Source organism: Colius striatus, chromosome 3 (genome assembly GCF_028858725.1).
Source record: "Colius striatus isolate bColStr4 chromosome 3, bColStr4.1.hap1, whole genome shotgun sequence".
Taxonomy (NCBI): Eukaryota; Metazoa; Chordata; class Aves; order Coliiformes; family Coliidae; genus Colius; species Colius striatus.
The window spans coordinates 93,891,440-93,917,378 of NC_084761.1; the positions used below are offsets into that span (position 1 = coordinate 93,891,440).

Consider the following 25,939-nt stretch of genomic DNA (forward strand, 5'->3'; position numbering starts at 1 on the left):
GGTGTTCATTGCTATAACTTGTAAATAATCAGTTCTGAATGTAATGTCTGTTGATTAAAGACCTTCTGAAGCTGATTCAGGGCATGGTCAATTAAGAGAACTGGGTCAGGGGTTGTACTAGGACAGTTCTTCAGCTCAGGTACACCAATTTCATCGTGTTGATGATGGGGATAATGCGGGATAGTTTCCCCTTGTTCTTGTGAACGTGACTGTCATTCCTATGAAAGGAGTTGCCGGGGTGTCTGGAACAAATCTTGCTATTTAATAGAAACACGTTACTTCTAATCCTAAACAAATGAGCAATTGGGCAGGATGTAAATGAGACAGTTGAATTTGAATCCTTTTACTGAGCTCCAGGAGGAAAGTTTGTTAGTGAAAATTATATAGAGACCTTGGGTTGAATTAGTTGCCCCATGTAACTGCTTGGTCAGGCATTTTGAAGAGCACTATCTGCTAATGATAAAGGATTTAACCTTTTCAGGAAACTACTCTCAGACCTATCAACAGTTTGAATAAAACTGGTAATAGATGGCCCATGTTGAGATTACTAGTTGTGCCATCCTTAGTGTTCTACTTTGACTTATTAACACTCAGCAAATAGAAAACTTCTCTTGGTCAATGAACAGAAGAATCACTTAAATTTGAGTTGTAGATTGTTGTCTTGCCTGTGTTGGCTCAATAACAGGGTAGAGATTTCTTCATATAGAAGCCTTATCTCAATACTGCCGTGGAGAAGATTGCTTTTCTGGCATTTTGAATAAGAGTTTCTTGACTACTTAGCTCCCTATAGATAACAGAGCCTTCTGCTTCCTATAGATAACAGAGCAGTGCTTGGGCCAAAAACTCACAAAACCTCTCTTTTATTAACACTCTGAACCATTGGTTAAAAAAACCCTCTAACCTTTCAGAATCAATTCTAAATGTTGTCAAGTAGCTTGTTTTAGATCAGAATAGAGAAAGAAAAACCTGAATAAGTACATGATGCAGAACAGTTAGGAGTTATTTAGATATAGCTGACTGGTTTCATTCATATGAATGATCTATAATGGTGTCTTGATGGACTGGATCTTGGTGCTATCATAAATAGAAACATAAAACTTATTGTATGTGCATTTATATCTGCTCAGGACTACTTAGAAGTTGCTGTTTCTGAGAACTTTAAATCCTAAGTTAAGACATGGATGGTTCAATTAAACATAGTGCTCCTCAGCAATGTAGTAAAACAAAGCCAGATTGTTTTCAGAACAATATCAAAGTGGATCTGGTGAGCTCACTTCAGTCTGGCTTGCAGATGGTTGATTCAGATTAATGGTAAGGAAATGTCTGCCTCAATGAACACAATATGCTTGCAGCTAAAGGAAGACAGAGTAATGAGAAACTTCTTGGACTTGTATGATTTGCTGCCATTTTGTTTCTAAGTGTGATGGAGTTTTTTATTACTCAAAAGCATTATCAACCAACTTACACCAACTTTTTTCCTTACATAGGATGTGGAGAGTTCCAGGCTTCCTCTTAAGGATGATCAAAATGTTAATGAAGAAATTCAAGCTTTGGTTAAGAAACACCTAGATGAAACACGCTTGGTACAAGGTACAAATGTACTCTGTGGTGGAAAACTTGAGGCGTAAAAGCTTTTTTAAAAATACAGATTCCACTTTCTCTCATAACAGTGAATGCAAAAGGTGAAGGATTATAGATGTGAGTTTAAGTATTTCCTTTGTAAGACTGGATGGGTAACTTAGACACACATAGATGGCCTGATGCTTGTGAAAGATATCGAGTTTGTAGCAATTCTCACTGAAGTTTTGTGGAGCTCCTTATTGTTACATCTAGTGCTTCTTCAGTCTGTAACTTGTTTATAAAAATATTTAGTCTACTTTTTTTAGTCAAGCTAAAATTGTTATTTTTAGTTTTGCCAGCTTCAAATAATGACTGGCTCACAGAAGCATGTGTAGTCATGTGCTGGTATATGCAAGAAAAGCTTTCCCCTTGTGGAAAGGTAAATATTGCAACTTAAGAGTTGTCATGTCTGATACTGTGGAGAGGAAGAATTCACATCTAATCATAGAGTGTCATTTCTGTGTCCACTGATTGTCCTGTCAGGAGGATGGAACCAGGCTCTTCTCAATTATGGCCAATGATAGGACAAGGGGTATAAACTGGAACATAAGAGGTTCCAAAGAAATATAAGGACAAATTTCTTCACTGTTCAGGTAAGAGAGCACTGGAAAGGGCTGCCCAGATGGGCTCTGGAGTCTCCTTCTCTGGAGACATTCCAAACCCACCTGGACAAGTTCCTGTGTGCCTTACTCTAGCTGGTACTACTCTGGCAGGGGGATTGGACTGGATGAGCTTTTGAGGTTCCTTCCAACCCTTAAGATTCTGTGATTCTGTTTCACTATCTGAAATCTGGAGGGCAGTCTGGTCTCTGCTGCATGTCTTAACCTCCAGAAAACTTCATTAGATTATTCCAGCAAGGAGGCAGCTGGAACATCACTTTATCATGCCTTTCCCTGCTCCCTCCTGCCCCCACCCCCCAGCTATGTGCAAGATGTATTGAGGTTCAGTTTATTTTACTTACTTGAATCTTGCATGCAGTACTGTTGGCAAATTCATGTTGGTAACTGTGATGATCTTCATGCTCCATTTCCTTGTATTTTTCAATATTTAAGGTGGAAAAAATATCATTGGTTCAAAAATTAGAATTTATAGCCTGGATCCATCTACTCAGTGGTTCACAGCAGTTGTTGTCAACGGTAACCCAGCCACAAGAACCCTAGAAGTCAACTGTCAGGAGGTAAGAACCAGCAGCTGTGGATTTAGTAGTGGAGACGGGGAATGGGTGAGAACTTTTATTTATATCCCCACCAGTACCATTTTAAATTCCATCCTCACTCTAATAAGCTTAAGAAGTGGGGATTGGTGTCATACAGAGTACTCTATGATCCCCAAGTGTTTCTGTCTGCTGCTGGTAGAAGTAACAAATAACAAATGGCCCCCTACACAGAATGGAGGAGACCTGGAGTTTTTGAGTGAGGCAAGGGTATGATCCTGTTTTTCTAGCATTCTGTGCTGTGTAGGCTGCTCTGAAATGTGTCTTCATACAGAGACACTGTTGCAACAATATGTTGTTAAGTTCATCTTGGTATTTTGAGCAGCTAGAAGTGAAGCATCTGAGCTTAGTCTATTCCACAACATCTAAGATAAATGTATGCAGACAGTAACTTCACCTAATGGCTGCTTCTGTGGTTTTGTTCCTTTCCAAGATTCCAGCTTTAAAAACTCTTGATCCAGAGTTAATTCATGTTGAAATCATATATGACAACAATGGAAAATGTGGTAAGACCTTTTATTGTTTGTCCTTCAAACACTAAGTAAGCTGTTTGTGATAAATAGGCTAATCTTGATCATTTCCTCTTCCAGATAAATCAAAAAGAATTGGAGGTGTGAAAAGGAAGTCATCTGAGAACACTGCAAATGTTGATGCTAAACACACAAAATCTTCTCCTGAGGTAATGTATTACTGTGTTATATATGACTGTTATATAATGGTTGTGTCATTTTTCAGAACATTCTTAAATAAGCAGATAGGAAAATGGAATAATAAATATAGTCCCTGGGAGGGTGTGTTGTGTTTTCAGACGTGTCTAGACATGGGTAAAACATCTTGCATTGTGATAACCAGAGAAAAAGTTACTGAGCCTTGAAGGTTTGTTTTTAACTGTTCTTTTTTTTTTGCCCCCTTCTTCTGCCTAGGAGTTAGCCTGCCTGGTCATGTATGCTGTAGTGGGAGAAAACACAAAGCAGTTCTCAAGATTATAACCTTTACTTCTCATGTTCTCTAACTGTTTTGTACTTAAATCCCAAGCTTTCAGCTGTGTTTGCATGCTTTGAGGTTTCAAGCTGCACAGGCAGCAGTCTAGGGGAATGTTTCAGTAGAAGGCAATATGTTCCATGTTTATGTTTATTTCTCTTGAGTGACCTACCAAATATCACTGAGATATAAGAAAGCTGTCTCAAAAGTGTAAAGATGAGCTGGGGAATGTAAGTGTAGAAATGCATATGGAAAATAATGACTTGCCTTGGCAACAGTACTTCAGAGTTGCCCTATCATTTTGCCCCAGTGTTTCAGACCAAAAAACTGCCTTTTAGGCAGGAGTAGCCTTCTAGAAGCTCTAGAGGTGTGATGAGATGAGAAGGTTGGATTTCTGTTTCAGTTTTTTTTGGTCTTTTTGTTCTTGGCTTCTGTGCAGTCTGTCCTGTGCCAAGTCAACTGTGTAGATCTGGCTAATGACTGGATGTCATTATTGGAAGTTTTTTGTAGCTTCACAAAGATACAGCATGAGGTAGCAAGTACAGGATAAGGTTCCTCAGTGAAAGGAGCAGCCAATCTTGTATTTACTGCTGAGGAAGAATTGGCAACAAATCATCATCAAGTAGCTAGTGCCTGACAGTCATACTCTGCTTATGTTGTTTCTATAGCTCATGCTTCAGTACTTGTAGCATCTTTCGAGTGCTCTGTTGGCCATTCTTCAGCTGTCTATGTGTTCAGCCATGGAGTAGCCTGCTTGATACACTCAGAGCTAATCTTCATTGCAGATTCTAAATGTCCTACAGAAGTGTTATGATCCAAATTCATAGCTTGTTTCACCACTGTTTTTCCTTAAAGCAGTCAAATTATTTACTTAGAATTTTCTAGTCTTCCTTCCTTAAAAGGACTGAATCCTTTATCACTCTTTGTACTCTTTGGGGAATGTCTTCCAACTGTTTTCTCAAAATTGTTACTTTCTAATAAGGAAAACAAAAACTCTGCTTGTTTCCCTGACTTGTGTGGATGGGAATATATGAGAGTGATAAGCTGAAGCCATATTTTTTTTGTTCACTTTGTGTATGCTAGTGCTCTGCCTTCTAATACGAAGCTAATTATTGCAGTGTTTTCCTCAGAGTTTGTCTTGATGCCTGACAGCTGTATTATATCAAAGCAGAAAGGAAATATTTTGGAGTTGGTGGTAATGAGTCTGCAGTGTAACTTCCAGCTGTAAGCTGAGCTTGTGGGAGTGGAATATGGATGTTAGATATGAGAAGAGGCCCCACAGAACCCCACTGTTTTTAAATACACTTGCTAATTTGGTAGGCCTGTTGTATTTCTAAAAGAATTGTAGATTTGTGAGGCTGGTGATTTAATCATCACAGGATTTCTTTACTTAACACTTTCCAGAAGCCTGGTACAAAGATTTTCTCACTACAAGGAAGTTCACATCTAGATTTTTGTCAATATTGCCAGACTAACTTCACAGTTTTGCGTTTCTCTGTGACTTTCAGATGAGCTCTGAAAACTGTTCCTGAATTCTGATCACTGTTATTTTTTAGATCCTTGTACTGGCAGTTATGAAGAGCTCTCTCTTTCTTTCCACTTTCTTAACACACCTTCCTTCCCCCCTGCTGAAGTTTGTTGTTGGTTGGGGGAAAATGAATTAACATGACCACTATTTCATGAAACCAATAACATCTAAAAGGAATCTTTCATCTTGCAGACTGAGTAAGGAATGGTCTTCAATGAGCTTGATGAAATGTGGTGGGAAGGGCATTAATGTGTTTTTCTTTTTTAAGCTGAGCCTACAAGGCAATATTTCTGTCATCCTGTGTTTTCCTAACTGTTAGTCTGCCTTACAGGTTTCTCCCAGTCAGGGACATGTACAGTCAGTACCAACTGTATTGGGTGAAGCATTGCTGGGATGTACTCCTGCTAATAAAGACCAAAGGCATCAAGGCCTGCCCTTGCCAGCTAACTCACCACCCAATCTTGGTGCAGAAACTCCTCAGGGGTAAGGAATGCCTATACAGACTTATTTACATCTGTAAACTAGTGGATTATACTTGGGTGTGATGCTTGCTTTTAGTCAAATGCATTCCTTCACCATCTCCAAGAGAAACAGAACACATTCAGGCAGGTGCCCTGTACACAGACTTCTTGCAGGTTCAGGTACAGCTCCTGAATTATATTTATGCTTAACACCAGTGGCTTTATAGACCTTTGCTTCTTCCAATTCTGTTACAGAAGTGAACATAATGGTAGAAATACTGTCAAGAAAATTCAAGTTTTGTTTATTAGTTTTTGTAGAAGTGGCAGAGGATTTTTTCCACTTAGTTGTGTATTTCTCTCACATGATACATACAGAAAGATGACTTTTTAAATTTGAGTCTTTTGTGTGAGAGTGCTTTTTCTATCTCCAGTATAGACTTCTAGTGCCAAGCTCCTTGAGTATTGGAGCCAGGCTGTTCTCAGTGATGGCCAATGATAGGACAAGGGGCAATGGGTACAAGCTGGAACATCAGAGGTTCCAAAGAAACACAAGGAAGAACTTATTCCCTGTGAGTGTGAGGGAGCACTGGAAGAGGCTGTCCAGGTGTGTTGTTGAGTCTCCTTCTCTGGAGACATTCCAAACCCACCTGGATGAGTTCCTGTGTGCCCTACTCTAGGTGGTCCTACTCTGGCAAGGATGATTGCAGGGGATGATCTTTCAAGGTCCTTTCCAGCCCTTAAGATTCTGTGAATAGATCTTCACACATACATACAATGTGGCAAGTATGTGGCATGGAAAAAAATGACTGTTAAATTGTGAGAGAAGGTAGTGGAGTAACTGCAAAACCTAAACTTGTGAATGTGTGTGTGCCTACAAGATTTGTACAGCTTTGTCTTTCTCTCCAAGTCTTAAAAAACCCCAACCAAGCAAACACTGTTCCCTTGCCCCTCCCAAAAAACATAATTCAAGCACACACCTGAAAAACACAGCCTATTTAATCTCACATGAAACTTAATGTCTGTGAATGTCAGGATTAAAAGCACATAATTAAATTTCTTCTCTCAGGCTTTAAATGTGAGTAAATCAGGCACCTGATGCCCTGATTTGTTTGACCCCATTTTCTTGGTCTAATTATTGCCTGTCATGTGTTCCAGCACATGTAGAAGAAGCTTACCAGAAACTCATCCTTCTTGTCTTAATACTGGAGTTAAACCATTGAAGGAAGATCTGTCGGCCTTTCCCAAAGTGGGTTTTATATCTAAAGAACAAACACAGAGTCTTAATGATCAAAATGGTAAATACAACCCTTTGACAACCTCGAGGTCTTCATCTCTGACTGATTCAGCTAACGAAAAAGGAACCAACCTGAAAAAACCAAATGAACCTCTTGTGAAGCCTGCAACAAACTTTCCAAAAGAATGTATTTCTGTCAAACAGTTGCAACACTTTAACTCTTCCATAGCAATACCCAGAGTCAGCAGTGCTGCTGAACTGCAGAGGACTTTAGATTGCAGGCCCTCAACCTCAGACGCTCATCTTCATTCTTTTACCGAGTCTGGAGTTAAATCACAAAGTGGTTGTAATAGCCAGAACAGCCACAAAGGGAACAAGCTTGATGAACTTGCAGACATGGAGTTTTTTATTAGAAGAAATTCCAGCGAGGTTCTTTATGACAGAAATGAAAGTGAAAGTTTTTGGACTGGAAATGCCAAGGTGCAGGATAACAGTAAGTATTTCTAAAGCAAGTCTTTGCAGTGTCTGTGTAACTACACACAAAGTAGGTGCTTTGTAATATATGCCAAGTTAGTCATTTAAACTGTGTGAGTGAATCTGGAATTTGAGTCATTTGTGGGTTCTTTTACAAGGGGAATGCAATAAACTTGTGAAAACACCCTTTCCTGGAAAAGGACTGATCACCAGTTTCTAGAAATAAGTTGTAACAATATATGTAAGAACAGAATGGCAAAATGGGTTACAAAAACCAGGTTCTGTTTGGAAGGCAGATGCTGATGGCATAATGACACTGCTTTTTTAGCCATGGCCCTAAATTTTCCAAGCATAGTGAGAGATGAACATTGCTTTTGACAAAGCTTTGTTCAAGAGAGGCTTTCATTTAACAACTGTTCTGTAAACCACCTGAAAAAACCCCTCAAACCACCTAACCCCAAAACAACCCACCTTGTTTTCTGGAGCTCATTTCACTTGGTGAGCTCTTCAAGTTTTTCCCAGAAATGGGGACAGAATGGCAAAGGCTGTGGTTGTGTAAGGAGCTTTACTCCTGCAGTTCCATACTGTGCTGTGCATCAGGTGGTACAGCTGATCATTCAGGGTCCTGGGAATCTCCCTACACACCCACCTTTTTCTTTCCAGTCTCATGTTACTTGGTCTGGGATTACCATGTGCTGTTGCTCAGTGAACACGTGTACTCGGACTGCAAGGCAGGGACTGCTGTGCCCTGCTAGACCGCACCCATAATGTGGGAGGAAAGATGTTTGGCATCTGTTACAGTAAGGTGCTGAAAGCTGTTGCATTGTGAAGGGCGAAAAGAGGACTGAGAAATGGACAGGTTGTAATTCTGTTTTCATTACTTGTGAAATGTGGTTGCTTCATGCCCTGGTCTACTCAGGTGCTGCAGCTGAAGAACTTCCATTAAAAGCACATACTCCTTCAAAATACTTCTCTGTGGAGGAGCAAAAGGAGTTGTTAACCTTGGGTCCACAGCCTATGCCTACAGTGGAACTATAGCTTGAGAGAGCTTCTGTTGACAGTAGAAGAGGCTTCTGCCATCTGCAAGTGTTTTAGCTTAACTTGGTCTCAATGTCATGTGAAACTTGTGGGAGGAGTTAACACAGATCTTTGACTAAAAGACATTTACTCGCACCTTTACATGAGAAACTGAAGCTTGACTAATCTCCACTGCTCTTCCCTGCAGTCATTGTTCGCAAGTCAATTTTAGCAGACGCTTCTAAAGTGAAGAAGCTGCAGCAAAGTGGAGAAGCATTTGTCCAGGATGGGTCCTGCAATAACATCGCCCCTCACTTGCATAAGTGCCGCGAGTGTCGCTTGGACAGTTACCGGAAGAACAAAGAGCAAAGAGACTCCACTGTCTTCTGTCGGTTCTTTCATTTCAGAAGGTAACAACAATTCCCACTCTGTGTAGATCTTGATATCTTTAAAAAGTGAATAACATGCCTTATGTTCTCTCCTTTTCTGAAGGCTGATGAGTGCTCACTGTTAGCTCTAACATGGACTTCATCTTCCAGGACAGATGAAAAAACAGTTACTTGGTCAAAGTGGTTTCATTTAAGTCTTTGATTCCAAGCTGCTAAATATCAGCATGTAGCTGCTAAGCTGTGAGGTTAATACACCTCATGAGAAGTTGCCTGTGTTTCTTTAGCCCTTAGAAATTTTATAACTGCTTGAGTCAAAAATATTTTGGCAGGACTTTGAGCTCTTTATTTTGCTGTTCTGGGCACAGTGCCAACTGGATAACATGAGTTGAGTGCTACAGCTCAGCAGTGTTGGAGATACTAGTGAGAGGGCAGATTCCATACATCCATCCCAAAGTTTAGCAGCTGGATGTGAGAAGTGTTAGATGTACATCAGCAGCTGCTGGACTCATGGACTAGTGATGGGCAAAATAATTTAGATTATGTTGCTCAGTTCTCTGTTCCTTTTGGCACTGAAGAGTTTGTGCCACTTCTTTAAGCTTGCCTCAAACACTTAATCGGTACCCTGGCTGAGTTTCAGGAGGGCAGATGGAGAGGGTCACCAAGGGAACTTCTAAGGGAAATCCAGTGACTGCCAGGTGGTGGCAAACCTAATTCCAAACCTCATCTGCAGCTTCAGATTTTTTACCTGCACCCGCCTCGAGCCTGATTGTTGAGCTGGGTGGTCAAAAGTCTTTTAATGGTTTGTCTCTTTAGTTCTTAAGACATCTGTTCTTTGAAGACTCTCTGTAAGCCCAGGCTGGATGTTGTCAAACTAATGTCTGGCTGGTTTTTAACGTGTTTTCAAGTTGTGTACAGTTTTTTCCATGAACTACTTGATCTCATGTCCAGATGTTGTTGCATGTTTCTTATTTCTCCCTGACCTTTTTGGGCTTTGAGCTGTGGACTGTCTGGAAGAAGGTAATGCTTGTGATGTTAGAGAGGAAAAGCAAAAAATACTAGGTCTCAAAAGGGAAATGGGAAACTTGTTTATTCTCAGCTTTGATTTTTTCAGAGGAATTACTCTCTCTTGAGTCTTTAGGTAGAATAAAAAAGCTGTAGACCTGAAGACATTTTGAAGAGAGAAATCTGAAAGCAGAAAGGTTACAAAGATCATGGAAAAAAAAATACTCTTCCCCTCTCTCATTTGTGTCTTGAGGTTTATTCTTTTTCTCCTGCAACACTGCCCCTCTTGCAAATTTTGTAGCTGAAGGTATAAAGAAGATTTTGTTTAACCTTGAGTTAGAGATGTTGCTATAGTAAATCTTGGGATAACTTGCCATTAATGGAATTGTTCAAAAATGTGTGAGGCCAGAATAACAGCAGACTATGCCAATTCATCTCATCAGGGCAAAAATCCAGACTTAGAGCAGTTCAGCAAATGAGTCCTTTAGTTTAGAACTCGAAAGAGGTAGAACTTTCCCTTTCTATTGAATATGGAATCTCCAAAGTCTGAAGATGGTGTTTGTCTGGTGAGATCAGTTGCCAGCACCTGTTTTCCTGCCACATGTAACACTACAGTGAGCACGTGCTGTCACCAGAAGTCAACTTCCCTCTAGAGCACTTATGAAATGGGTTCCTGAACACATGAGCAGAACTCTTTGATGTTTTTCATTTAATAAACTACTGACAGTATGAATCTCATTCTTTCCACCTACTCAGAATCAGTCAAGAATATCTTACTCAAACTTCGCTTGACTTTGACATCTACTTCCAAATTAGTTGTTATTGAACTCTGTTTAAGGTGTTCTCAATTCTCTTGTGAGTTGTACACAGTTGATTGTGTTACCTCCCCTGGCTGTGATCCTGAATGCCTTAAAATAATCAAAATACATTAAAAAAAATGACATTAACCTGATCTGCTAATGTGGGAATGAAAAAAATCTTCAGTTAGGAAATGTACCTTACTAGGAAGAAATGTTTTGAGTCACTTTTTAAGCACACTGTGCTTCACACTAATGACCAGGATGTTTCCCCATGACTGTTGTAACTGTTAATTACACTTTGGGCATCGACCCATTGGAATGAATAAAACATTGGAGATAATGGGGTTTTCTCCTTTCCCCCTTCCTTTCCACAGGTTGCAGTTTAATAAGCATGGAATCCTGCGTGAGGAAGGCTTCTTAACTCCAAATAAATATGACCCTGAGGCTATTAGCTTGTGGCTGCCTTTATCAAAAAATGTTGTGGGTCTAGACCTCGACACAGCCAAGTACATCCTAGCCAACATTGGAGACCACTTTTGTCAGCTAGTGATATCTGAAAAGGAAGTTATGTCTACCATTGAACCACACAGTAAGATCCCTTTTAATTACAATCTGTATGTTAATAGCTTTACATGAAACTTTATGCTTCTGACCTGTGTGACTGTATTATGTGCCTTTGCAAATGTCATCTAAGACTTCAGTGTTTCCAGGATCCAGTGGGAACTAGTGTCACAACTCTGCTTGGTGGCAAGAGGAGGAAGAGTAATTCTACCCTTCTTTGTCAGAAGACTTTTCTCAATTTATCAAATGACTTTTCCTGGTGCAGGGAGCCTAACTCTGTTATGAAACCAAGTGTGAAAAAAAGAAATAAACCATCAGGCAGCTGACAACAATCTATTCTTAGCATGTAAATGAAATAAAAGCTTTCATTTTGACTTCACAGATCCTGTTAGATTGCTTTGGGTCTGTGTTTGTTATTCTTGCATAATGGACCTAATGCTGCCTGTCAAGTCAGTAAAGCAATCTTTTTTTCCTCCATCTGAAAGTTTCCAGCAGGACTGTTCCAAGTGCCTTTATTTACTAATACCTAAATGGTGGGTGGCAGGAGTTTGGGGCATCACTTTTTTTTGTTGTATCTGATGCCAAGACCAGGGGTAATGGACAAAAGCTGGAACACAAACTTACGTTTGATCAGAAGGAGAAGCTATTTCACTGTTGAGGTGAGGGAGCCCTGCCACAGGCTGCCCAGGGACAGTGTGGAGGCTCCTTCTCTGGAGATTTCAAAACCCACCTGGATCTGTTCCTGTGTGACCTGACTTAGGTGGACCTGCTTTGGCAGAGAGTTGGACTCCATGATCTCTAAATGTCCCTTCCAACCTCTACCATTCTATGTCTGTCTGAGTGGCCCTACAGGCCCGAGGTGCTATTACTGGAATACCTGACTGCAGATCTTCATCTGTACAGACAGGGCAAACCTCGCCCTCTTCAACACAGGCTTTTGCCCACATCAGAACCTTCCTGTCACAAACCTGTGCAGATAGAGGGGGAAGGCCATGATCTTGCATAATCACTTCTCAGAGTAGAATTACTCCTTAAAACCATATTTGGTTTTTGGATTATAAGTACCTGACTGAGATGCAGTTGAAGAGACTGTCTACCTAATGTCTCCTTTGTTGGAGTGGGACTAACATTGTGTAAAGATTATATCAGGTTACCAGTCACTCCAAGGTTTTGAATAGAAGAAGAAACTGAACAGGCTTGAATGCCCATCAGAGGTGAGGCAAGATTGGGAGAGGTTTCAGAAATGCTTGTCCTAAGCTCTTACCCTGGACTACTTGGAGTCTGCAAGCTCTGATTTTTCACTTGAGCCTGAATTATTCAGGCCTGTGGAGCCTGTGAGAGTAAGGGAACTGAATTTCATTAAAATGGAGGCTAGTTTTAATGTTGTGAGTAGGAAAGAAGACATTTACAGTTCAGGTTCTTTGAACAGCTCAGGGGGCACAAGAAGAAAGTAGATTTGTCATGATTTGAAGTGATAGTAAGCTTTACTTGGCAGAGTTCAGTTGAAATGATACCTCTTTCATAACAGTTCTAAAATGCCAGAGTATTTTGTTCAGGTACTGCACTTGAGGGGATCATTTACATTTGAATGTTTTTACCCTCCTCAGTATGTCTGGAGGTCAGCCCTTCTCTTTTTTAACCAGTCCCTTACCACACAGGTAGGCAGAGCCACAAGACATACAATTGTGAGGGAGAAAATTATTTGAGAGAGCTTCCTTAAAAAGAATTCCTTAAAGAATTAGTAGAAAATCCTCCAAATTATCCCTGTATAGGAAAAGCTTGATCAGTACAGAAAGAACAACTGGGTAGGTCAGAGTGTTCCTTGGCCAGCAAGTGCCAAAAGGAAACCTACAGAAAGAGATGAGAGAATCCAACTAGAGAGAGGCTACAAAAGATTGGGAGCAGTCAGAAAGGACAAAATTCAGAGAAATGAGATATGGAATGATATTAAAGAATAGGAAAACCAACATGGTTTGGGGAAATTGGAGGACTGGCCTAGAAAAGGGTAAATCATAGAATGGTAGGAGTTGGAAGGGACCTCGAAAGATCATCCAGTCCAAACCCCCTGCTCAGGCAGGTCCACCTAGATCAGGTCACACAGGAATGTGTCCAGGACTGAAAACCTCCCAAGAAGGTTTTCAAACCTCCCAAGGGGTTGAAACCTTGAAAACCTCCCAAGAAGGTTTTCAAACCTCCCTGGGCAGCCTGTGCCAGGGCTCCTTCACCTCAGCAGTAAAGAAGTTTATCCTTAACTTTAAGTGGAACTTTAGTTTCCTTAAGTCTAAGTGGAAATATAGGGCATGGTTTTTAAAAGACAGAGAAGAATGGACCTGGTGCTATTTAGACCTCTGTCTCCTGGAAGAATTCTTCCAGCAAGTAGTGAAACCATTTTTACCTCCTGCTTAAGAACAAATTGTGCCAAGCTATTCTAGTTTTGTTCCATACATAGTTAATGGGCATTACACAGAAGAAAAGCAACAGATGCCTTGGATCCTGGCATGGGGGTTTTTAGCATATGTTAGGACATGGCCTCTCATAACTTTGCTTTTAAAATAAAGAAATGGTGTGGGCAGGAAAGTTTCAGAGGAGTTACAAGTGTGGAAGAAGGTAGGAGGAGGCAGATGTGTACTTCTTGTCTGGTCTAGTTTTCTAGCTGACAACATAGTGAAATGAAGAACAGGCTGAAATCATCTGTGTGTAAGGCAGCCCTGGACAGACTTGGAATTTTTAGGAAGCTGCTGTCAATGTTTGATAGGGTTTGGGTGAACTGATGAAGGGATTTGAGGTGAGGAAGGGCTGGAATATATTGGGTGCATGAGAAACCTAAATAGTAGCAGTCAATTCTTCAGAGAAGAACAACTCAGCAGCAGAGGTCTGATACACCTCTAAATATCCTCCTGAAAGGAAGAGAACTACTTGCCCACTGTAGTACTGAATAGAGTACGTGGGCAGGCTGGTTGTGGCAAGCCAGATGTTAAGCTTAGCTTGCTAGGAGTAACTGAGGGGTCTTTTTTCTATGCTAACTGTGCAGTTTCCACATAAGAGAATGGCAGCAGTGTGTATGAGAACTTGGGCAAGTACAGGTCAGGAGGAAGACATGTAGTTGGTGCTGCACAGGAGAAAGCAAATGGTCTGGATTGCTTTGACTGTTCTGGATCTGCTCTCCTGAATCTATAACAGCAGAAGCTTTGTTTTGGAGTTCCATTCAAACCCAAGTCTGAGATCACAGAAGTGTTTTAATGTTGTTATATTTAGCATGCAAATCTCTTTTGTTTAAACTAATGCTTTGCTCCACTTGCCAATTCCCCCAGGACAGGTAGCCTGGAAGCGTGCGGTGCGTGGAGTGCGAGAGATGTGTGATGTCTGTGACACCACCATCTTCAACCTTCACTGGGTCTGCTCCAAGTGTGGCTTTGGTGTCTGTGTGGATTGTTACAGGATGAGGAAAAAAGGCCTGCATGAAGGTGAGAGTGCCTATGGCTGCTTTAAACAAAGGGGGGAGAGGAGAAAGAGGAGGCTGTGTTTTGAGCTTGGAAGTGAATAACAATCTTGGTGTGTCAATGGTAGTAAAATATGAAGCTTTTCAGAGGAGGATGGAGGATGCACTAATCAAGCAGCTTAATGGTTTTGTTTTACAGATGATGAGTCAGATACTTTCTCCTGGTTTAAATGTGTGAAGGGACAGGAACATGAACCAGAGAATCTAATGCCTACACAAATAATTCCTGGAAAAGGTATTTCAGATCTTTGATTGGGATGAAAAACTGCTGTAGGCTTTTGCTGCCTCTTGTGTGCTGTTGATACTGTACTGAGCAAGGGGGGTTTTTTGTTAGGAATAAAGCTAGTTCAGTATTTATTGTGCAAAGCCTGTGTAATTAGTACTGGTTTAATATCTTTGACCTTTGTAAAGAAGTAGTAAAACTTGTCATTTAATGATGAACTCTGTGTGTGTGTGCTACTGTTAATCTGCACAGCATACACAGCTCCTAAAAATCATACTGAATGCTGCATGCTCTAATTCCATGTGAGCTCACTGATGACTCTCTCCCTTCAGCTCTCTATGATGTTGGTGATATTGTTCACTCTGTGAGAACAAAATGGGGAATAAAGGCCAATTGTCCTTGTGCAAATAAGCAGTTCAAGGCACTATCAAAACCAACTTTAAAGGAGGACTCAAAACAGGTATTTGCTGCTGTCTCACTCCATGTCTGTGTAATATAAGTCTGCTACCCCTCTTTGAAGCCAATGGTGATTATGTGGGTGTACCAGTCCTCACCACTGCTGATAACCCCACCATGTGTTTTTTGTTCAAAATTTGTACTCAGTATTCATCCTTTTGGTTCAGCTCTTTTTTTTTTGTTAAGCTTTGGGGAAAATCTCCTGTGCCTCTGACATACTGATACCTCAGTCAGTGACCCAGCCTTGACAGATGCTCAGTGAGGATTTTTAGGGCAAAAATAGGATGAGACTGAGAGAAGTCTTAAAAACAGACCAGTGGGAATGGCTGGGAAATGTAGGCTATCCCTTGGGTCTTCAAGATGCAGCATCTGAAAGAATAAGTAAGATGGAAGAATGTTGGAATTCATAAAGAACTAAACTTGAATAAAACTGTGAGGGCTAGAGCAGTATGGAGAAGCACTGATTTCTCTGGGAATCCCAGTAGAATGTTTGCTGCTCATTACATTAAAAACAAACAGTCCTCCACCATATGTCTGTTTGTAAAGGGATGTAGTATATATATGATTTGTGTATCATTTATATTTAGAGTGTAAATTAATGGCTTAGTTTTGCAGCATCTTGCAAGAAACCAGCAGGATTAGTTTCAGTTTTGTTGCATGCTTATTCATAAACTTATTTTGAGAATAAATGTGTTATCTAAAGTGTAAGAAACAGGCTGAACTTGATTTTGGTGTTGGTAATAAATAGAAGAGATGGAAAAAGATACTGTGAAGTGTTAAAAGCAAGGCAGATGGTTATGTGATGCCAGTGTTAGTCTACAACTGACCTAGCTTCAGTCTTCTGTTTCCTGAGATTTCCCCTGTGACCCTGGACAAACAGCTGCATTGAAATTTATCTCTACCCCTCTTTCTGTAAAATTAGGTACTGTGCTGGTTGTGTGAGAATAAGCTTGTTAAAAATGGAAGCATTTTATATGATGTCACGTTTGGAATCCTTACCAAACATCAGCACTCAGTAAGAGGTGAAACAAAGCACGTAGCAATAGGCAGACACTGCAGAATAACCTGTGGACTGGAAACTGTTTGAGCAGATAGAAGAAATGTAGCAAGTCATGCAGGAATCCTGGGCCAAAGCAGTAGATCTGGTTAGTCTGTTACCTAGAATCTTGAAACAAGTAGATAAATCAGCTGCAGGGGAGATGTACAGGAGTCCTGTGCTTGGGCTGGTACTGGCCAGGCCAGTGCCATGCTCAGATGCAGGTGTAGCTCACACCTGGCAGAGGAGGGGACTTCTGTCTTCTTAAGATAAAAGGAGCCCTACATGTTTTAGTCTGCTGAACATGAGCTCCAGCTTAGCCCTGGCCTGAGCATCAGCTGTCACTAGAATTGTGGGAGTGCTGCAGAAAAGCAACCCCAGAAAATTCATCTGGGAAGCTGGGCTGGCTTGAGGGGTGCTGGGCTCTGCTTGCTCTTAAAAGTCAGGCATCCCAAATCTTCTGGCTCACCATCTCTGCTGATACTGAGGTGCAATGCTGACCTCTCGTGGAGATCAGGTATTTTTTTGAAGGGCCAAACCATTTGTTTGCTTTCCTCTTCTGAATAGAACGTGTTCGTGTCTCATCAAGCTCTCACTTCGTTTTTTTCAGAACCTGGTACCTGGAGAGAGGACCAACCTTCAGCATAACAGCTTTGTCCTGAGCCCACAGGTTGCTACACACGATCCTCCTGTGAAGTCAGCAATTGGGAGTAAACAAACTGCTTCAGTAAATATTTCTCCTTCGTTAAGCTGGTTATCGAATCTAACAAGTGGAAACGTGAATAAAGAAAACAAAGGTATGTGCAGAGCAAAGAGAAAACCCCTCCTGAGTGACTGTCAGAAGAGTATAGATCAGACTCAGCAGCACTTTGTGTTGAGAATTGTAGAATCATACGACCTGCCTGCTGGGATGTGTTCAGTGCCTGTGCTGCTAAACTGGTCCTGACAAGCCTAAGGGGTCAGTCTGTTCTCCCTAATGATGAGCAAGAGAACATGAGGAAACAGCCTCAAGTTGCACCAGGGCAGGTTCAGGCTGGATGTGAGGAGGAATTTCTTTGCTGCAAAGGTTGTCAGGCATTGGAAGGGGCTGCCCAGGGAGGTGCTGGAGTCACTGTCCCTGGAGCGGTTTCAGAGCTGGGTGGATGTTGCACTGGGGGGAATGATCTCGTGGTTGATAGGGCTGGGACAGAGGCTGCACTCCATGAGCTTAAAGAGCTCTTCCAGACAAAATGATTTTATGATTCTATAATATCCCATTGAAGATTCAATCTAAGAATGCATTTAGAATGTGTGATGTTTAACAACCTTGGAGTATTGAAGGTAGTTAAGTGAATGGAGGGTCTTGTCTGCATGTGTTGAGAGGAAGTTTAGATATGTGTGTACCTTCATCCACATGTGCATGTGGGAGCATCTTCAAAAGTAAAACTCCAAAGCATATCCACCTCATGGCTCAGAGCATTCATCCTGGCTTCATTCTCAGATGTGCTGGGTTTTATTTCTTCATTTCAGATAAACTCCTTTTACCTATTTCAAAGAATGAAAATAAACCCCTTCAGACACTCCCCAGCTTAGCTAAGCCCACTGCAGCCCTGCAGACATTCAACAGTGCAATACTAACACCTGTGAGCAACAACAACACAGGCTTCCTGCGGAACCTGCTCAACTCTTCTGGAGGGAAGGTATGTGATAAACTTGGGCTTACAGGTCTGAGTTGATACCAGGCTTAGGCTGTGGTTCTAAATCTGTGAACAGCTACCATAGACATTAGTCCCAGTAGGCAAAATTGTCTTCATTTGGGGAAAAAGGGACTGAATTCATGTCTGTGGTGCAGTGCTCTGGTTAGGGTAGTAGCTTAGTGGTACTATCAGCAAGTCTTGCTTGGTGAAGGATTGGGAACTGAGTGATAAGGCTGCCCAGATGGGTTGTTGAGGCTCCTTCTCTGGAGACATTCCAAACCCACCAGGATGAGTTCCTGTGTGACCTACTCTAGGTGGTCCTGCTCTGGCAGGGGGATTGCACTGGATGAGCTTTCAAGGCCCCTTCCAACCCTTAAGATGCTGTGCTGAATTTCCTTAAGTGAGTATCTGGCAGGTGCATTCATTGGCAGCTCCATTAGACTGAAATAAAGCAGCATGAAGGACCTTGCAGCTGTGGTGGGTGACTCTCATACCTTGTTTGCAGACTGGTTCACTTCAGACATTCCTGGGCTTTGTTTGCTCTCACAGATAGCACTTCAAAATGGAGGGGTAAAATATTGGCCTTGAAAGTTCCTTGTTGAACCTGCACTTGTGCTCTTTGATCTAAAGAGAGTCCTGCTCCAGGCTGCATTTCGTGGTTTTGTGTAGCACTGCTGAAATATAAATCAGAGCAGAACTTCTGATGCCAGAATGCTATAAACAAAGGGACAGAAAGGATGTTGGCATTTAGTGACTGTGAGTTTCTAGACAGCAAAGTTGTGCAGGTTTTTGTTTCTCTTTGAGCTCAAGTGAAGAACTTTGGAAGTGGCAAATACCTTGTTAAAAGTCTGCAGGACAAGGCAACAGAAAAGCACATCTGCTTCTTTTTTGGTTCTTCTTTATCAGACAGACAATGGACTCAAGAGTACACCCAAAATCCTTGATGACATCTTTGCTTCCCTGGTGCAAAACAGAACCATCACAGACTTGCCTAAGAAACCTCAAGGACTGACTATAAAGCCCACAATCATGGGCTTCGATACACCCCACTACTGGCTGTGTGATAACCGCCTCCTGTGTCTTCAAGATCCCAACAATGAAAGTAACTGGAATGTCTTCAGGGAGTGCTGGAAGCAGGGGCAGGTATTTCAGCTTTTGGGCTTGTTCCTTTTTCAGTGCTTTGCCCTTGAATTGAAGTGCAGGCCCAAACTTTCTACAGTGACAGACAGCACCAAACCTTCATAAAGATGGGTCACAGGAACACCAGCAGGTCTTTGGACGAGAGGATGGGTTATTCTGATGGAAGTCAGTTCTAAACATGCTGCTGGGCTTCTGGCTCTGTATGAACAGCTGCCTCAGGGCTGGAAATAAGGAATGATTAAACACACTGTGTGCTTCTGTTAGCCTGGCAAATAAAGTGTTTGCGAAGTGTCCAGGACAAGGGGTGATGGGATGAATCTGCAACACAAAAAGTTCCATTCAAACATAAGAAAAAACTATTTCAGTGTGAGGTGAGGGAGCCCTGGCACAGGCTGCCCAGGGAGGGGGTGGAGGCTCCTTCCTTGGAGGGCTTCAAGACCCGCCTGGACACGTTCCTGTGTGACCTGATCTAGGTGACCCTGCTTCTGCAGGCGGTTGGACTGGATGATCTCTAAAGGTCCCTTCCAACCCCTCCATTCTATGATTCTATGAAAGTGTCTGAATGCCCAGTACATGTTCTGCATTACTCACCTCAGTTTGCAATTAGAGTTTTTGGCATTTAGTAATTCTTAAGAATATATCCTCCTTCTTCCCAGCCTGTCATGGTGTCAGGAGTGCATCACAAACTCAACGCAGAGCTCTGGAGACCAGAGTCCTTCAGGAAGGAATTCGGCCAACAGGAGGTAGATCTGGTTAACTGCAGGACCAATGAAATCATCACTGGAGCTACTGTGGGAGACTTCTGGGATGGATTTGAAGATATTTCAAGTAAGCAGTGTGAAGTTTTGTTCCAATGGGTGAAATATTAAGCTGTGATAACTTTGATCCAGCATAAATTTGTCACCTTGAAGCAGCATAAAAGATGTTGCAGGCTGCTGCTTCATCCCTGACTGCAATGTGTGCTCCCTGAGGATGCTGGCAGGATGGTGGGCTGGGTAGAAACTGTCACCTCATGGAGGCTTTCCCTGCAGGAGAATGTTTGGCTGATTTTTAGCCTTTTGAAGAAGTGTTCTGAGAAAGTCTGGGGTCTTCCTAGTGAGCAGATTCACCTCTCAGCTCTTTTGCCAGGTTGAGTGGAACACAAAAGAGCAGGTGTAGGGTTGGTGCTCACAAGGTCGTTGAGTTCTGCTGTTTTAACTTGGAGGTGCCGTTTGTTCCTAAGGAACTAAAGTTGTTTTGTATAAAAATGAGTTCAGGGGAGGCATCATTCTCACTTCTAGGTGGAAAGAAACTTGCCATGGCAGCTGGAGTTCTGCTTCCTCTGTCTGTGTGATGTAAACCTGGGGGAATTTGGTACTTGGGGCAAGAAGAGTGGGAGCTGGAAGGCTCACTTACACCTCTCTCCTCTCTTACTTGATCTTTGAAAAGATTTGGCTGTAGCATGAGCTCCTCCAGCCTCAAACACAAACCAGCTGCATCAGCTAAACTGTAGGAAGTGCCTGCCTGGGTGGGAGAGCTGGTAAAGGCTACTTGCTTACGCTGGGATCTCCTCTTGGAACACACTTCCCATGGCAATAATGCCCACCTATGGTGTCAGAGGAACTTGTGCCCTTGATTCTACAGAAATAACTGTGGCACCAACGTGATTTTCAACTAAGATAAGGATTTCTTCTCCATTCTTTGGGTTTTGAGTCGTACAGCTGTTTAAGACTTGTTAACATCTGGCACTAGGTCGCCTGAGAACAGAAGAAGGAGAGCCAATGGTGTTGAAGCTTAAAGACTGGCCCCCAGGAGAAGACTTCAGAGACATGATGCCTTCTCGGTAAGAACCCACAAAGCACCTGCTCATCATTTGTGTGCTGCACCCCCAAGACAAGAGCCTGGGAGTAACTGTTCTGATACCTCCTTCAGCTTTGGGGAGCTGTTGGTCATGTGCCAGCTGTTGTGTTTCTCAGGGCTGCCCGACTGAGCTGGGAACACTAGACACGTGTCATGATGAATGTTTGTGTAGCTCATTGTGTTGGCTGCTGTAGAGTGGGTACCTAAACCCACTGTTCATTGACTGAACTCTGGGAGCTTCCTAAAAGCCACAGTCATTTTCAAATCTAAACTTCAGCTGAAGCTTAGTGCCAAATGATTTAAGGTATTCTTCTGACCTACTCTGTGTGATGGTAGGTGAGATGATTACCCAAGGAAACAGCATTATTGCAGAGCAGTTAAGTTTATCTGCTTTATTCTTGTGCCTTGTGTGTTTTCATGGGGTCCAGCGAGCCCCCTGGGCAAAGGAGTGCAGTTCCTGAACTGGAGAAAGCTTTGGTTCTAATGGCTACTCTATTTTTTATCAGTTCCTAACGCTGACTTGTGCTGTGTTGCTTTTAGGTTTGATGATTTGATGAAGAATATCCCACTGCCAGAGTACACGAGGAGGGGTGGGAAGCTCAACCTTGCCTCTCGCCTTCCCAACTACTTCGTGCGCCCGGATCTGGGCCCCAAGATGTACAACGCCTACGGTAAGGGGCTGCTGTCCTGCTTAGGGGCACCTTCACCACAGCCCACTTCATTGGCCACATTCAGCTGAAAATGTCACTCTGGCTCATGTACAGTGGTGTCCAGGGCATTAGTGTTTACAAATCCATAAAGGGTGTGTGTCAGGAGGCTGAAGCCAGGCTGTTCTCGGTGATGGCCAATGATAGGACAAGGGGCAGTGGGTATAAGGTGGAACACTAGAGGTTCCAAAGAAACACAAGGAAAAGCTTCTTCCCTGTTGAGGTGAGGGAGCACTGGCAGGGGCTGCCCAGATGGACTGTGGAGTCTCCTTCTCTAGAGACATTCAAACCCCACCTGGACAAGTTCCTGTGTGACCTACCCTAGGTGGCCCTGCTCTGGCAGGGGGGTTGCACTGGATGAGCTTTCAAGGTCCCTTCCAACCCTTAAGATTCTGTGTTTCTGTGACCTGGGCACTGAGTTCATGCTGTACTGGAAGCACTTGCTGATAAAAGACAAAGCCCTTCAAGCAGAGCTGCTGCATGAGGTTTCTTTTCATCTTGCTAATGCACCTGCTAAGTCTTTTTATTTTTCATATATTTCTTTTTCAGGTTTAATAACACCAGAGGACAGAAAATATGGCACAACAAACCTCCACTTGGATGTGTCTGATGCAGCAAACGTGATGGTTTACGTGGGCATCCCCAAAGGCCAGGCTGACCAGGAGGAAGGTAACGTCTCCCTTCAGTTCTGGGCTGTGTCTGGGGCTCCCTTCCTTGGGGGGAAGCTCCCTCAGCATAACTCCTCACGTTTCCTCTCAACAGAAGTGCTCAAAACCATCCAGGATGGTGATTCTGATGAACTGACAATTAAGCGCTTTACTGAAAGTCGAGAGAAGCCCGGAGCTCTGTGGCACATCTACGCTGCCAAAGACACCGAGAAGATCCGGGAGTTCCTCAAAAAGGTAAGTCCTCACTGCCCAAAAACCTCCTGTGCTGCTGCTGTAGGGCTGGCAAACAGCTCTCCTGGGACTCAGCTCCTCCTTCCTGTCCCAGAACAAAGGCTGTACCCAGGGGGGAACTTGGGGTGTGCCGTGGGTCTTGGAGGGGCTGAGAAGGGAGAGAGTTGGGAGTTACTCTGGATGTAGATGGGCTGCCTTTGGCCACCCTCCTACAGCACAAGGAAGGAGGTCAGGAAATAAGCCAAGATTTAAACCAAACTACAGTTTAATGTTAAACTAAATCCTTCTGAAAGGCACCCAGGGGAGGTGTTCTTGGGAGATGGCAGAGCAATAAAGTTCTGTTTTTCTCTCCCTCTTCCTACCTCTTCTTCTTACCTTGAGGAGGTTTGGATTAAGGGAAAAGCAGGAGGTATTCTGGGTGATGTCTGTGGCCCTCTAAAAGTGGAAAGGTGAAACATGCAGGTGTTCAGAAGGACACATGGGATGACCTGAAGAAGTGTGGCCCTGTCAGCCTGACTGCTGTCTGGGGCACAGGCTGAGAGGCCACAGCAGCTTCCTCTCACATAACAAAGGAGAAATCTTACTCTAGATAAAACCTGGTACTGAGTTAGGTAAGAGTTGGCATTTTGGGGTCTGATAGTGTCTCGCACCTCTTGGTCCCTCGCAGTGTGCTGGCCTGCAGGCCTGGGGCTCTCAGCAGCCTGCCAAGCTCTTCATCTCCTCCCAGATGAGTTTCTGGGCTGTGGGCCTGGGGGTCAATGATTGCCACAACCAATTGGATTGATACTGCAGCTTTTGGCAGAAGTTCTCTCCCCACAGCTTGTGCCTCCCAGCCTTGTGCCTCCTGGGAACCCAGTTTGTTTCTCTGGTTTGGCCTGAGTGGTGCTGGCCCCTGGGCCGCAGCAGTGTGGGAGCCCTGGGTCCCCTGTGGCACTCCAGAGCCTGCAGCAGGGCAGCCCCGGGTCACGCCTCTGCTCTGCGCCCTTCCAGGTGGCTGAAGAACAGGGCCAAGACAACCCCGTAGATCACGATCCCATTCACGACCAGAGTTGGTACTTGGACCGAGCACTAAGGAAACGCCTTCACCAGGAGTACGGAGTTCAGGGCTGGGCTATTGTACAGTTTCTAGGAGACGTAGTTTTCATTCCAGCTGGAGCTCCACACCAGGCAAGGGGCCGGGCTGGGGCGGGGAGAGAGGGGACGGCCGGGCTGGGGAAGGGCCGGGCTGGGGAAGGGAGAGAGGGGACAGCCGGGCTGGGGCGGGGAGAGAGGGGATGGCCGGGCTGAGGAAGGGAGAGAGGGGACGGCCGGGCTGAGGAAGGGAGAGAGGGGACGGCCGGGCTGGGGAAGGGAGAGAGGGGACGGCCGGGCTGAGGAAGGGAGAGAGGGGACGGCCGGGCTGGGGAAGGGAGAGAGGGGACGGCCGGGCTGAGGAAGGGAGAGAGGGGACGGCCGGGCTGGGGAAGGGAGAGAGGGGACGGCCGGGCTGAGGAAGGGAGAGAGGGGACGGCCGGGCTGGGGAAGGGAGAGAGGGGACGGCCGGGCTGAGGAAGGGAGAGAGGGGACGGCCGGGCTGGGGAAGGGAGAGAGGGGACGGCCGGGCTGGGGTGAGGAGAGAGGCGAGGGGCCGTGCTGGGGCTGGCGCCAGCAAGGGAGCCCGCCTAATGCTTGTTCCTTCTCTGCAGGTTCATAACTTGTACAGTTGTATTAAAGTTGCAGAAGACTTTGTATCGCCAGAGCATGTCAAACACTGCTTCTGGCTCACTCAGGAATTTAGGTATCTGTCGCATACGCATACGAACCACGAAGATAAATTGCAGGTAAGGGCCAGGTGCTCAGGGTGACCCCCTGCCCCTCTTCACCCTTCCCAAAGCGCTGGCCAAGCAGCCCTCACCCAGCCCACGAGGGCTGTGGCCACACACCGCGAGCAGTTTCCACGGGGGTTGGAGCTGTTTTATACAGGCTTTGAGGGAGCCTTCCGAAGCTTCTCCTGCAATGTTTTCTTCTTCCCTTTCTTCTGACTTGCCTCCGGCCGAGCCTGCAATACTCCCCTCGGGCTGCAGGGCTAGTTTCCGTGCCCCTGGCATCCCGGCCTCACCTTCCCGCGCTGGCGATGAGCTGAAGGTGGCGCCGCGGAGCGCGCCCAGCCCGGGAGCGCCGCAGCGGGTGCCGCGGGAAGCGCCGCAGGCGCCGTGTGTGTCTCCGAGCTTCCCCCTGCCCCTCGCCCCTCACCCTGCCCTCCCTCCCTCCCTCCCAGGTGAAGAACGTCATCTACCACGCGGTGAAGGACGCGGTGGGGATCCTGCGAGCGAACGAGTCCAGCCTCAGCAGACCGTGACGCGGAACGAACGCCTTAACCCCGCCCGGCGGAACAGAAGCCTTGGCAGCTCTTTGAACTCCTCAGTCAGGACCTCTGTGGACTTTTTGGAGATTCTCTGAATGTTACCTCATCTTCCTTTCGGCAGTACCAGAGGGGCCGTGGTACTAAGTTCTGTGTATTCTTCCAATGTTTACAAAGCTGAGATGTATATGTAGTAATACGTACGGACTGCGGCATACTGTGAATGCTCAGTTGCAATAGAACTTTATATGGAGTTGCTCTCCAAAGTGTACAAAATACCTCCTGTAGGAACTGGGAACTATGGCAGATGGCTCAGATGACAAAAAAAACCCACCCACAAAAGAGTATTCAAGAGAGTGTCAAGCTCTGAGTTTTAAACTCTGGCTTTGGGGTGGGAGGAAGTTGGGAGTCGCCCCGTTTCATCCCCGACGTAGGGAAAGGTGAGAATGCAGTTCTGGGGTTTCACAGTAACATAGAACTAGCATTGAAAAGTAGCTTTAAGCTATTGTATAGTAACATAGAGATGGGGCTTCACCATCTTTAGGTAAATGTATTTAAATTTCTAAATGTTAAAAAGAAACTTTTAATCAAATGTCTTCTGTTTGGAACTGCCCTTTAATTTGAACTGATGTTTGATGCTCTGGTTTTTAACACTGAATGGTCTACATAAAATTCTTCTATTTCAGAGATTGGTCCTTGCCTGGCTTCTTCAGTTGGCTCTGACATGTAATTCATTGGCTGCAGTGCTTTGAAATGCAAGAGAAAGCTGTCCCAGTGTTGATACTGCCTTCTGAAGTATCTGAAGGCTCACGGGACTGAATTTAGGGGTGGATCTGGTTACAG

At 44.0% G+C, this 25,939-nt stretch overlaps 1 protein-coding gene across 4 annotated transcripts in view; it reads left to right on the plus strand.

The window, feature by feature from the left end:
* The window catches only part of KDM3A (lysine demethylase 3A), a 31,497-nt gene extending 5,714 nt beyond the window's left edge, over nt 1-25,783 (plus strand). For all 4 annotated transcript variants that reach the window (XM_061994245.1, XM_061994246.1, XM_061994244.1 and 1 more), the window contains exons 5-26: nt 1,488-1,590; nt 2,673-2,797; nt 3,267-3,339; nt 3,424-3,512; nt 5,674-5,825; nt 6,959-7,530; nt 8,737-8,938; nt 11,094-11,308; nt 14,592-14,744; nt 14,919-15,014; nt 15,335-15,462; nt 17,105-17,291; nt 18,004-18,173; nt 19,077-19,313; nt 19,967-20,138; nt 21,042-21,132; nt 21,690-21,820; nt 22,406-22,525; nt 22,619-22,758; nt 23,746-23,922; nt 24,441-24,575; nt 25,013-25,783. In XM_061994245.1, the coding sequence (XP_061850229.1) occupies nt 1,488-1,590; nt 2,673-2,797; nt 3,267-3,339; nt 3,424-3,512; nt 5,674-5,825; nt 6,959-7,530; nt 8,737-8,938; nt 11,094-11,308; nt 14,592-14,744; nt 14,919-15,014; nt 15,335-15,462; nt 17,105-17,291; nt 18,004-18,173; nt 19,077-19,313; nt 19,967-20,138; nt 21,042-21,132; nt 21,690-21,820; nt 22,406-22,525; nt 22,619-22,758; nt 23,746-23,922; nt 24,441-24,575; nt 25,013-25,093 (3,549 nt within the window). In that variant the 3' untranslated portion in view covers nt 25,094-25,783. The remainder of the gene's footprint in view (nt 1-1,487; nt 1,591-2,672; nt 2,798-3,266; nt 3,340-3,423; nt 3,513-5,673; nt 5,826-6,958; nt 7,531-8,736; nt 8,939-11,093; nt 11,309-14,591; nt 14,745-14,918; nt 15,015-15,334; nt 15,463-17,104; nt 17,292-18,003; nt 18,174-19,076; nt 19,314-19,966; nt 20,139-21,041; nt 21,133-21,689; nt 21,821-22,405; nt 22,526-22,618; nt 22,759-23,745; nt 23,923-24,440; nt 24,576-25,012) is intronic.
* The last annotated feature ends 156 nt before the right edge of the window (nt 25,784-25,939 follow it).